This window comes from Boleophthalmus pectinirostris, unplaced genomic scaffold, assembly GCF_026225935.1.
Source record: "Boleophthalmus pectinirostris isolate CB_2022bp ecotype Guang Dong unplaced genomic scaffold, ASM2622593v1 HiC_scaffold_18, whole genome shotgun sequence".
Lineage (NCBI taxonomy): Eukaryota > Metazoa > Chordata > Actinopteri > Gobiiformes > Gobiidae > Boleophthalmus > Boleophthalmus pectinirostris.
Genome location: NW_026571133.1, coordinates 11,504,216 through 11,517,991, shown reverse-complemented (window position 1 = coordinate 11,517,991; position 13,776 = coordinate 11,504,216). Strand labels below are relative to the sequence as shown.

Here is a 13,776-nt window from a genome sequence, read left to right as displayed (position 1 = left end):
TGAGAAAAAGATACTTATTCCATTGATAGATAATTTTACTTGTCAAGTTGAATCTACTCAAATAAAGTAAAATTATCTTAATTTGAGTCATTTTAACTTAGATATTGTTTTTGGAGTGTTCTTTTTGCAGTGTAAGACATCTCTGTCATTTTGAACAGAAAGCTGATGGACCTGTTTCCATTATGAAGTTGTTTTAGACCATTGCTGTGGTTCACAATGAAAAAAATGTGAAATAATTATCAATGCATCTAAGGAGTGGACTAAGCATGGCCCCGCATGCCCATCGAACATATGTATGACCTCTGCCTTTCCACACTCACTCAGCAGGTCCTCCATCACTCTATATTAGTCTTGGCCACTACACACAGGAAGACACAACATGCTCAATGCAACATAACGTTTGCTATTAATAAGTCATATGAGATGACACAGATGGGCCAAACATATTACGACACTTAAAAGGCCTGTACCCAGTTTTTCTCATATACTCTTGCCCCAGTACAGATATATTGTATAAACAGCTCTAGAGGTCAAAGTATGTCCGCTGTGTACTGTCTGTCTTTTGTAAATTTTTAAGACAGTAAAAATCAGGACAGATACAGCACCTTTAAATATACAGAATGTAAAATGTATTCATGTTTCAATTCAAAGGTCAAAAAATATCATATAGTTCAAAGTTGTACATTGGTTCTATAATGATATAATGATACGGGGTGCTGGTTAGACCTGGGCCAAAGCAGATTTATTTATATAGCTGGTCCTGACAGGGTCCTTTTTTAATTCCGTACAGTTAGTTAAAGATGCATTGTGTATTATATTTCTGTTTTTCTAGGTATTTTTAAGCAATAAAACCTGTAATTGAATAAATGTATGTTATGTCAGTATCTGTTTAATGTCATACTATGGAACATTCCAAGCAGAGCATAGACATATCCATAGAAACAAGCAGGTGATGGACCTCCAAAGTTTCATAGTGCTCATTTAAGGAGAGTCCTGATAATGTGTCTATACTAGCAGTGACGCTGGGGGATTTATTCTACTTAAGAAAGAATAGAGAAGTAGGAACTATGGGTTTTTCCTCAAATATAATGACTCATGTTTAAAATGAAAAATGATATGCGTTCAAGACAAGATAGCAATAATACTGGAGAGTGGAACTTAGGTTATGAACACTATATGACAAATGCATTACACCCAATTCACCTGCTGCTACTTTGTTCACCACAGCTTGCTACAGTTAGAGAATTTATATAAAAATCATCACTCAAATGCCTATATAAATCTGTACTCTGCCTTCAATTTCCTCTCCTCACTGGGACCAATCCAGGGGGTTTCTGTCTTTGCACCCCACCTAATGATTTATTCATATGTACAGAACATTCCCCCATAGCTTACAATGAAGGCACCCCCAACCCCCAACAACCTCTCATCAGAAAAATATCAAAATACTGTAAAAATGTAACCAGCTTTATATTTAGAGCTCTTATATGCAAATTTGTGTTTGGGAAATGTATGCATGGGTTCAAACAGCCTGGAAATAACCGATGACACAACCCCGCCCATTGCACTACTTCTCAGGGACGATCCTTTCATATTTAACCATATAAACTACAAAGGTACGTGGTTAAATGGACATGCAAAGAGTAGTACACATTTGACACTTCAAAGCATGAATATTTTTTTTACCACATTGGAAATGAGCTTGATAAAATACACTTTTTAGTAAAATGCTTTGTACTCCGGTAGGCTACACCAGTCAGATGAAATAAATAGAGAAACATTTTTGATAATGCATCTATTTTTGACATTAAAGGCGCACTATGTAATTTTTCACCTGGTTGTGTTCATAGAGATGTGCTAGAGAGATTGCTTTCCCTGGAATGTACCACAGTATAGAATTAGCTTGGTGCTTGTCTCCATGGAGATAGATGAGTTTAATATCATACTGTGAAAAATTCTCCCTGACAGCCCACTCGGAAAGTTACACAGTGCACCTTTAAAGTGAACAGATTTGCACATTCAAACGTTTCTGTGATTTGCATTTTTCACCCCAAATTCCAGTTGTGACGGAGGAATTTGTATTTAGAAATTGTATGTGTGGAATGGATATATTAAATAGTGATGACAGCCTGCTCATAAAAAATGTGTGACATTTGTGAAGCTGTGCACTCACCCACAGCAGCGCGAACACTCCCTCTCACACCGAGGAGACAGGGGCAGAGCTGGAGCTGTATGGACTTCACTGGTCTTCACTGGTTTCCTCTGGGCCTCATGTATTTTTCATCCAGCCCTAACATGGAAGGAGGTCTGTTCAAGAAAGGAGTACTCATCACCCAATACTAAGGTCATGTTTTACAATAAGCCAAGGGCACTGCTGTCACTTCCCATAACCTACTTTATCAATTTAGACACACTGTCATTGATCAGTGATTTAAAATATAATAATAAAAAATGTGGGTATAAGTGTAAAATAAAAACAGTTATATATATTTAGGACATTACTGTTTCCGTTTCCAGTGTATATGTTTGTTTCAAGGCTACAGAACAGCCATAGTCTACGGCCACATTGACGTCATGCATACAAACTACATTACCCAAAATGCTTTGTTGGCTTTTTTTTTTTTCTTCACGCTGTCAAAGGTGCTGCGTTCAGGGACTACAGCCATCTTTTCATGCAAATGCAAATCAGTGAAGGTGAGTAATTAGCCTACACCATTCCTAAACACTTTATAATTTTAATAGGTTTTCATATAAACAAGAAATTAGGCAAAAACTGATCCTAAATGGTGTATTGATTTGACCACGTTAGGCTGTGCTGTGGCATTCTCTTTACGCGTGGATGGGCAAGAAATTAGCGCGTAAAAGTGGAATATATAGTCAAGTAATATCCACGTTCTGAGTTTATTAAAGATAATCCTATGTAATTACAACAAAAATAAGTTCAAAAGATATTATTTGACGGTAACATTTTTGATTTTGTTCATGTATGCTAGCGTATAAGCACGTGGAAGTAAAACGATCTTCTCCAAAGTAACATTTACACACAAAGGCTTAGTCCTAGAAATATCGTAATGCTTTTAGGATATTGTTGACTACATATGATGCTTTGCGGTGTGATTTTGTGTCGTCTGCACAGATTTGACCTTTCCGATGGTCGTGTTCCCCACAGTCCTTGAACGCAGCCCGTGTCGGTTTCACTCTCCGCTCCTCCACTGCGCGCTCCTCCAGCCGCAGCAGCAGCAGTGGCAGCAGTAGCGGCACTGCTTTCTCCCTGTCTAACCTAAACAATGACGGCTACACAGCGGAGAGGAGCTCGCCAATAGAATGATTTACCGGACACCGAACCTTTGCTTTTCGCCGCTTTTCCTCCCGATCACTTAAATGTGCCCCGCGTAAACATGTGGATACCTACGGAACACGAAAAATACGGCGTCGGTAAGTTTATTGCCCTTTTTCTGACGGCTGTCTTGTCTCGCTTTGCACCGTAGGACATCGGGGGAGAAGGGTTGTGGATGATCGGTCCGTGCGGTGCTTTGAAATTGTGCGTAAAACGTGGTAAAGATTTGCTTTTTTTTTTGTGGCAGCATCTTTTTTGAAGCAGTCTGTGATGGGGTCCTGGATAGGGAATTGAGTGCCACATTGCAAAGCAGAGGTTTATTCTCGCTGTGACCCGCTATGGTTAAATGAAAACCGCTGCATTCATACTATTTTATTTTTCAGTTTTTGCTTTGGCAATGCTCACCATTTAATTTCCCTTTGTGCACACATAGCTTTGTTTTGTTGTGGTTTATTCGCGTATCTTTTAATGGGAAAAACGCATCACACTGCAAGATGATTAAGCCCTATGCAATTAACCCACAGACCATTTATTCATTAGACATTTCTGTGTTTAATAATGAGGGGGTAAAGCTTTGACAACAGCAGCCCCAGTCTCGCCGTCTACCTGAGCGGCAGAGAGAGGTAGAGGGGGGGGGTCCTGTAAATATGTGTAATACAGTGCATTGTTCCAGACTGGCGGGACTAGGCATCATAGTAGTAAGACAACAACGAGCAATGATACAGACCTATTCAAAACCACACAGACCTACTCCTGTTTGTTAATAGAAATGGGCTCTTCTTGTGGGGTTGTCTTAAGCAATGAAAAGAGCTCATTGAGATGCTGAGGCTGAGAAGAGGCGTTTAAATGCCTCATAATAATATTCCCTGGAGATCTTGGGTCTACTCCGCTGCACTGTGCATCATGCTGGCTCCACTAGTCCTTACATGCATGCACAACCAAGTAATCCATTTTGCATTTGGGTAATATTGTAGTTGTTGTTCGAATCTGGAGATGTGTGGAATTAGATTTGAGTACATTGTCTTTAAAGGTGCACTGTGTAACTTTTCTGGTAGAGCGTCTGCCATATGCTTGTCTCCGTGTAGATGTTTTTGGTTGGTCTGGAATGTCCCGGTACGACATTAAACATATCTATTTTGTATTTACTCAGTAACATGTGTTTTACTGACTTTAAAACATGTATTCTTACTGTGAGTGGGCTCGCCTCTACACAGATTTGACATGTCACTTAGCCCTATGGCATCATCTGCTGTCTCCATAGAGATTGAAAACACGTAATGCCTTACTGTGGAACATTCCAGGCAACATATTCATGGAGAGAAGCTGGACTAAGTTAGACTTAGACAGTGCACCTTTAAATTAAAACAAAATGACAGAAAAAAGCTGATGGAAAATAAAATCTATATGTTGTTGACTAATACATGTATAAAGGGATATTTCTGCACATTTGTGGTTCATTTTATGTTCCATTCAAGTTTTGAGCAATGCTTGAACCTCAACCAAGTCATCTACAGTCATAGCACATTTCTGATGCATTGTTAAAATATTGTCTGACTATTGTTATCAAGATAAGTCAAAAAAAAAAAAACGCCCTCTTCCAAGTGTAGCCTATTATTTCATATTTGATGAGATCTGCCTTAGCTGTAATAACAAACCATGCATGCTTCTGTTTGGTAATTGTTGCTTCCAGTGTCCAAAAATGCCACTTAGACTGTGCTCAACCACAGTGAACCTAAAGCCCTCCTTGGCCTCTGTCACACTACCCAACGTGGGCACTACTTCATGTTCTTGACTAAATTCAGTTTCTAATAGACTTGTTCCTCTGCTCTTTTCGTGGTTTTTGAGTTACGACCCTGATCTCTAAGCACTTATGTTATAATATCCTTAATCCCTTCTCTGGACATTTCCCCCAGAGCCCTTTAGCGTTACCAATTTTGATAAGCCTTTTCACATTTATTGAATTTTTTCCCTAATCCCATTCCTTGACAGTCAGTATTCACTCAGCTGGATAAAACAGACATTTATTTCAAAAACCTAACGCCAGCTTTTGTCCCTGGACTGCTAAAAAGGTTATCCTTTTAATTGGATAAAAGAAATGCATTAACTTTATAGCAGAGATGTAACAGTAGCCGAAAAAATGTGATATCTTATCGTCAAAGTTCTCACAACAATATCATGGACCATCACAATATATCGAATTACAAGTGTCTTTGCGTAAATTAAGAGTTATGGTGCAACAATAGCTAAAAAAAGACGGAGAACTACATAGATCCATGATCCTTTTCTCCATTTCAGTGTAGACTACATGAAGAAATAACAGTTCTAAGCACTTTTAAGTCTTAGTTCTTTGGATTAAGTCTTGTCAAGACATTTTAAGAGGAAAAAGTAGCATATTAACAGTTTTGTTTGCCTCTACAAAATATCGCAATAAATATTGTACTGTGAGATGTATATCGTGAAAATATCGTGCCAAGAGATTTGGATATTGTTACATTCCTAATCGTGGGACTCCGCACCATATCGTGAGCTTCCTATGATATCACAATAAATATCGTACTGTGAGGTTCATACAGTGATGATATAATATTGGATATTGTTACACCCCAACTCTATAATTCATTTTAAAAGTCCTATATTACACAAAATTTACTCTTGTGAGTTTTAATCCATGTTATAATGTTGTTGCCTCCTCAAAAACTTACCTGGAGTTATTTTTTGTTTCATTCACACATTTGCGTAAGCTTTTATTATTACTCTATCTACATCTCCAAAGCTCTTCTACATTTTGTTCTGTAGAGATTGTCAATACCAGGGCTGAAATTATCCAAATGATTCTTTTGAAGGTGTATGGAGTTTAAAAACACATTGGAGCACTTCCTGTATTACCACATGACATCACAAGGTGGAGTGTTTTCAGTTTGAGAGAAGAACACAGCCTCAATATGCAGGATTTGAGTGTTAAACATATGAATGAAACAAAACACAACACCAGGTATGTTTGTGATGAGGAAACGGCATTATATAACTTAGACCAGAAAATGGTGCAACATGTGGCCTTTTAATTTGTTGTGATTTTCCCTGTTAACATGGTCTAGCAGCTGCATTACATTCATTTGTTCACTGATGTTTTGAGGAAGGAACTAAGCTGTTTTCCTGTTGAGAAATTTAGGTTACATTATGACACATGTGTGCTCACAGACGCTGGCCAGGCATAACTAAGTGACATTTCACCAACAACAAGCACTTAGCGTAATATGGCATAACATTTCGGCGACTGGGCTGTCTTGGCATTTCCATTTCTATCTGCTTTTAATCACAGTTAATTTACTTCCTCCTTGTATCCTGGGCTATAGCCTCTAGGCCTGTCACGATAGCCGTTGTTGAAGTAGATATATCCATGGGTTTCAGAGTTATAAAAAATGGAACAGTTGTCATAGCAGTAAATCATTTAAAACAAATAACTATATCTTTGCATTGTTAAAGTCCTTTAAAGGTCCTATATTACACAAAATTGACTATTGTGAGAGCTTTTAGCCATGTTATAATGTTGTTACCTCCTCAAAAACATACCTGAAGTTGTGTTTTGTTTCATTGAGTAACCCTTTATTATTACTGCTCTGTCTACATCTCCAAAGCTCAAAATACCCTGTTCCACCTTTTGATGTTATGAAGCGGTAGTTTTCAAGGTGCCTTTTATGTTTTGCCCAGTCCTGAAATCTGAATATGATTCTAGTGAAGGTGTATGGAGTTTAAAAACACAGTGGAGCACTTCCTGTATTACTGCGTGACGTCACAAGGTTTAACAGAGTGAACGCAAGCGTAATATGCAGGATTTGTCTGTTAAACATGCGAATGAAACAAAACAACACTCCAGGTATGTTTATAATGAGGAAACAACTTTATAATGTAGAAAATAGTGCCATAAAATTCCAGCTAAAACAGGAAGCTGAAACCAGTGATTAACTTCCTCCAATTGAAAATCATTGTATAACATCATGATGGTTATAGTAACAGTAACTCGTATAATAATTCTTCTATCATGCTATTCTATCACACATTGATTTATTGTGTCTTTTCTGTTCAAATCCTATGCATTTAAAGGTGCACTGTGTAACTTTTCTGGTTGGAAGTCTGCCACAAGCTTGTTTCCATGGAGATTTTAGGTTTCACAGTATGGCAGCTTATCTATGCTGCATTTATTCAATTACAGGCGTTTTACTGCTCAAAAACACTGCGAAAACAAGAATTCCTACAGCGAGTGAGCTTGCCTCTCAACAGATCTGACCTGTAATTAGGCTTGGAGGCCTGGAAATAGCTGCAATAGATTTAATTCGATACTGTTTGACATTCTATACAAAGCGATAACATTTCAGTGAAGACAAGCTGATGGTGGATAGCCAGGCTGGTTCGCAAAAACCCCGGAAGTGCGAGTTTGGGCACCAGCCAATCAGCGACGAGCCATACATTCTGTGTTGGCAACGATTTCCGAGATCGTCTTTTTAAAGCCGGAACAAAGAGAATGTTTGGTGAATTTTATCAAGGGGAAAAACGTTACTGCCCTTCTTCCTACGGGATTTGAGAAAAGCATTACATACATCACGACCGAATAGCAGCGATTGATTAAATGAAAAAAAATATCTGCATACCGTAGAGCAAACGAATCCTAATCAGACGGTTTCCACGAAGTGAAACCGGCCGATGAATCAAGCTAGATGGTGGATCGCCTACCAGAAAGTTACACAGTGAACCTTTAACCATGCTTGGGGCTGACCTGATACACTGCATGCTTTATTGGCTGATCATTTGAGGTGTATTGAATTTCCATCTTTCAGTGTCTGATGAAAGTGTCAGTGATCCAGTTAAATCACATCAATATAATCAATTATAAACTGACTATTGAACATAAGGTGGATCATCAAATTGAATCTATGTGTTTGTATCTATCATGGTTATCAATATCACCACAGTGTCTACTTTCGGTATTGGCTGTTATTGCCCTATAATTACACAGACTGGCTAGAATATTCATCAGGTTTTGTTGGTATTGTGAGGCACTGTTTACCGCAATGGCAAAATAACCCCTAGCAGGTAATGATCTTTAAATGACCATTGATCCCTTGAAAGCGGCTGAAAATACCCTCTTCTTTTCTTATTATGTGAGCCGAGAGAAGCAATTTTGGCTTTCAAAGGTATCTTAGTTGTTACGCCGGGATCACACAATGTCTATTTGAACTTGTCTCTTTGGCACAATGGAGTGTTTTATGAAGACTCGTGTTTTGTGTAATGACTGAAGTGTCTTCTTTCAGGGATCACATGTCTTTTAAAATGCAATCTGAGTGGGACTACTGTATTCATTAAACATATTACACCAAATGCTGTTCTGGAGAAAATTTCAGTTTACCCTGGCTTGGGATTGGTTCAAAGATTTGTAGGTGATACTGTGATTAGTAAAGGTCTGATAAAGATCTACCACTTGCTGGACATGTTATTGCTTTGTCTAGAATGTTCCACAGTAGGACATTAAACCGGTAAATCGTGGCTTTATTTACGCAGGTGCAGGAGTTGGGTTGCCTCTCCACTAGGGATGTAAACACTAACCAAAGTTCTCACAATAATATCGCGGGCTGTACATTTTTTACTGCTGTAAAAAATGACAGAGGGAACTACATAGACCATGATCCTTTGCTCCATTTCAGTGTAGACAGCATGAAGAAATAACAGTTCTAAGCACTTTTAAGTCTTAGTTCTTTGGATTAAGTCTTGTCAAGGCATTTTAAGAGGAAAACATAGTGTTTTAACAGTTTTGTTAGCCTCCACAACATATCCCGATAAATACTGTACCGTGAAATGTATATTGTGAAAATACTGCGTAAATATCTTAAGAGATCTGGATATTGTTACATCCCTAATCATGAGCCTCCCCACCATATCGTGAGCTTTCCCACAATATCGCAATAAATATCGTACCGTGACAATATCGTATCATGAGACTTGGATATCGTTACACCCCTACTTTCCACAGATCTGACCAGTAAATTTGCTTGCTTGTGCTCCCTGCATGTCTCCCTGATCCTGAGTTTCACAATTTAGTTAAACAACTTGTATAGTATAAAAGCAAGTAATTGGAATTGATGTAGCATTTTTAATCTGAGCACATGAAGTCACCAGCTATTAGGGATGGTACAAATCTCGTTCCACATGCTTTTGTGAGACAAAATTGTCTCAAGATTGTGCAGACATTTGGATTGGACAAAAAGGGTTACATGTTGATGAGTTACATTTTTACAGGTCCAAAAAGCAGTACTAAAATGGAAAAAGATGAAATCAAGTAAATTTAACATTGTGAGATCAAAATTGTAAATTGAATCATGAAATGTATTAGGAATAATGTTAAATTCCCGTTTTGTTCCATTCTCGTGGACCCAGTGTCATATCTCGTCTCGACTTGTGGAAATTGCGTCTCGTCCCATCCCTACCCAATGCATTTTGACACTCCAAAGTCTGGATAAATGGCTGCTGTTGTGTACAAAAAAATTTGTGAATATCAAAGAAGCTGGTGTTGCGAACTTAAGAAAATACAACACTGAAATGAGCTCTTTAGCCGTTCGCTCCTCAAGTTCCAATCTCTGTGAACATCTGACTCTCCTAATACCACAGAGGCAGGGTTAACGAAAGCAGCTTCAAATTCCTCAGATCCTTTCGGGTACATTTTGATCTCTGCCCGAACGTGATCACTGTCTAATTGGAAGGTAGCTTGCGTTTGATGTTCGATTCGCCGTACTCGCAAAACAGGTCCAGGGAGGATGGGGCTGCCATTGCCATTGATGAAATATGAATGGACTCTTGGTGAGTTAATGTTAAGACGCCCACAGTGGAGTTATTACTGGATTTTAACCCCAAGGAAGAAGGCTGGAAGATTGATGAGATCATGCTAATATCTGATTTCTTAATGTACTTGTGGGTCGGGGGGTAGATTCTTTGATGAATGAACAAAATGACGACTATACTGCCTTCAAAACCTTTGGGGAGGCGCAGGCTGCCAACTACGGATATCACAACCAAGATGACAAAGCTACGCTGAGATTTTTCTGTGAAGCCTGAATAGAATCTGTCACAAATGTTACTGAATGAGCTTTGAGTCATGAGCTCGGGGCACTGTTGGTTCATATTTGGACACATGAAACTAATGCTGTAGACAGATGAGAGAGAGTGGACTTTCTCCCCTTTAAGTCCCTTTAATTTGGCCAATCAAGCGTGTTATTGCTCGTCTTAATTAAGTTCTTTTAACAAGCTCGTTTGCATTCAGTGGCCCAAATTAGCAGCAACCCTCATAGCAACAAGAACCTACAATTTAGAATTAGCTATTCTTTTTGTCTGACTGTCTGTCTTTTGTTTGTTAACCTGCTTTACCTGCTGTCTTTCTCTTCTTCCTCGAAAGCATCTAAACCTATAATTTGCCATTGAATCAACTCAGACAAGGTTCTGTGTTATTCCTATCATATTACGTTATTTTTTATCTATGATTTTTTTTTTTTTTTGATCTAATGTTTCCTCATCAAAAACACACAAATCCTGCATATTTAACATACATATCCTGCATGTTGTAGTTATTAATTGTTAATCTCTACTGTATTAAAGGTAAATGGTAGCTGTTAACTTGAAAGCTACCACTTCATGACATCACAAGGTAGAAGAGAGCTTTTTGAGCTTTGGAAATGTAAACAGACTAATGATAAAAGGCCACTCAAACATGTGCGAATTAAACAAAACTCAACTCATGTTTCTGAGGAGGTAACAACTAGGGATGTAACGATATCCAAAGCTCACGGCTCGATATTTTTCACGATATACATCTCATGTTATGATATTTATTGCAGTGTTTTGTGGAGGCTAACAACATTGTGAATATGCTACTTTTTCCCCTTAAAATGCCTTGACAAGACTTAATTCGAAGTAAGATTTAAACGTGCTTAGAACTATTATTTCTTCATGTAGTTTGCACCAAAACGGAGCAATTATCAAGGTCGATGTAGTTCCATCTGTTTTTTGTTTTTTTTTAGCTATTCCTGTACCATAACAATGAATTTAAGCAAAGAAACTTGTGATTCGGTATATTGTGATGTTCCACGATATTACTGAGAGAACTTTTGATGATATGATATCACAATATTTTGGTTATTGTTACACCAATAGGAGCAACATTATAACATGACTTAAAGGTCCTATATTACGCAAAATTCACTTTTGTGGACTGTAACAATTTATTGAATACCAGCTATTAATTTGTAATTTGTGTGTCCTGTACACAGAGCCAGCTAGTTCTGCTTAAGCCAACTTCTCTTTAAATCAGACTCAGCAATCAGCCAATGAAAGTGTCTCATCTCCAGACTCTTTTGGGAGACTTGCCAAAGTGAGCACTTGCCACCGTTTGTTTGAAAAGGCTTATTATGTTGAAATGTAGTCATACATTGTATTCTTTCCTCTATAGTTTTACCATTGTGCAAGATGTGTTTATTATGACAATTATTTATCCAGTATAGTATAAATTAAATCAACCTTGTTTTGTTGGCAGTCAAGCGTCACAGATATGGTCAGACTGGATGGGAGCAGACTGCATGTCCCCTTGGAGCAGTGCGCTGTGGAGGGCCATGCTCGGGCCTGGGGCTTTCCTGCTCTTGCGCCTGACACTGCTGCTCTCCCTGGGGGGATGTCAGCGTGGTTGATGGGGGGTGCAGGAGGCAGGACTGGGCGGTTGAGGGTGCTGGCGCGTGTCAAGGTTGGACTCATTTTCAAGGCATCTTCTTTGCCCTGTTACCCCCGAAACCCCAACCATGGCACTTGGCACACCCACCCCGCCCCCCGCTGGTCCTTTGGGGATTAGCAGGTTGTTTTGGGGTCCGCTCGAGGCCCATTCCAACATTATAGGCATGATTCGCTAATGCTGCTTGCCTCTGGGCGATGTACGGACAGGCTTAAGGGGGGATGGGCGTGTTTTAGCCTACCGCCACCAGCTTGTAATTGCTTCATCGCCCGCTACCTCCGCTCCATCTGAGGCCTCACCCCCTTCCTTCATCGTCCTATCACACACACATACACATGCACTGGGTTAGCGTGCTTCTTAGGGACATTACCTTGACTTCAGTTCATTTCATGGAGGCTGATCCTGACCTTAAGCATAGATAGTACTGACTCAACCTTAACCTAAAATACCAAATTTAACCTATTTTAACCTGAAGTTGTCCCTGAAATGCTAATATTATGTAATAAATAATATATATTTGCACTGCCAGTTTTTCAATATTGTATTTAGTATTCATATTTATTCAGTTTTTTATGTGCATGCCTTTGTTTTATTTTATCCTAGTTTATATTTCACTGCTGTAATTCTTTGGTTTATGTTGCATCATATCACCAAAGCAGATTCTTACTTTATCTGTTTTGTTTTGTTTTGACAACAGCAATAAAACTGATTCTGGTTTTAAGCCATTTTACTCATGTAATAATACATTTTTAAATTTACGCCTGATTTTGTCCACATAATCGAGCCAAGTCCTCGTGATGTGAGTGTGCATACAGATTTCAGTCCCCACAATGTGATAAACACGCACAGACACGCCATCCGCGACCATCATTCAACATGGACCAAGCCTGTAGGACGCTCCCCGGTGAACTGAGCAGATGCTTCAAAATAATGTATAAAATTGAGGGAGTTAACACACATGGCCAAGCTGTTGTTGGCGTGAGGGTTAAATAAATCTGCGTAGACATGTGACATATGACTGAGGTAGTAGTGCATTATTCAACTATGATTCACTGCCACAATAATAGACTTTGTAGCTGAAATATAGATAGAGAAGGCGAGAAGAGACTTGGAAAAATGCCATCGCACCGGCTCAAATTGTTTTATCCAATTAAACCATGCTCTATTTATTATCAAGCCTGCAATTATAACACACAAATTACACACAAACACTGCCTTGCTTGTTTAGAGTCAACAGCCAGATACGCCCAGAGACAGTTGTGTCATCTCAGTCTCCCGTGGTAATAATGAATATATTTGACTTTCTGAATATTCATGTTTGGTTCTTTTTATAGCTAATGCTGCAGACAGGTTTACAACAAAGGGTGTGAACAAAGGGAGGTGTTGATAGACAAAGTAAATTAGCATGAAAGAGAAGGCTGAAATAGATAAGTAGTAAAGCAAAGGAGATCTTGCTGTGTTAAGGATTTAGTGCCCATGTTCTTTTAACTGATTTGGTTAGTGGTTGAAGGGCCATGTAAGCATAAAACCTATATTGTAAAGCATATAGTCTGTATTGGGTATCAGATAGAAGATAGGATTTAGAAATATTTTGGTAGCGGACGATTACAGGTTACAGGTTTAGTGTTATGGTACAGTGAAGCTAAGACAGTGTATTAGTAACGATATCCAAATCTCT

At 38.7% G+C, this 13,776-nt stretch overlaps 1 protein-coding gene across 1 annotated transcript in view; it reads left to right on the top strand.

Annotated features, from left to right (window-relative positions):
• Positions 1-3,227: 3,227 nt before the first annotated feature.
• Positions 3,228-13,776, top strand: part of dock4b (dedicator of cytokinesis 4b) — a 279,898-nt gene continuing 269,349 nt past the window's right edge. Inside the window, 1 exon segment of the mRNA XM_055153283.1 lies at positions 3,228-3,435. Coding sequence (XP_055009258.1) covers positions 3,399-3,435 — 37 coding nt within the window. The 5' untranslated portion in view covers positions 3,228-3,398.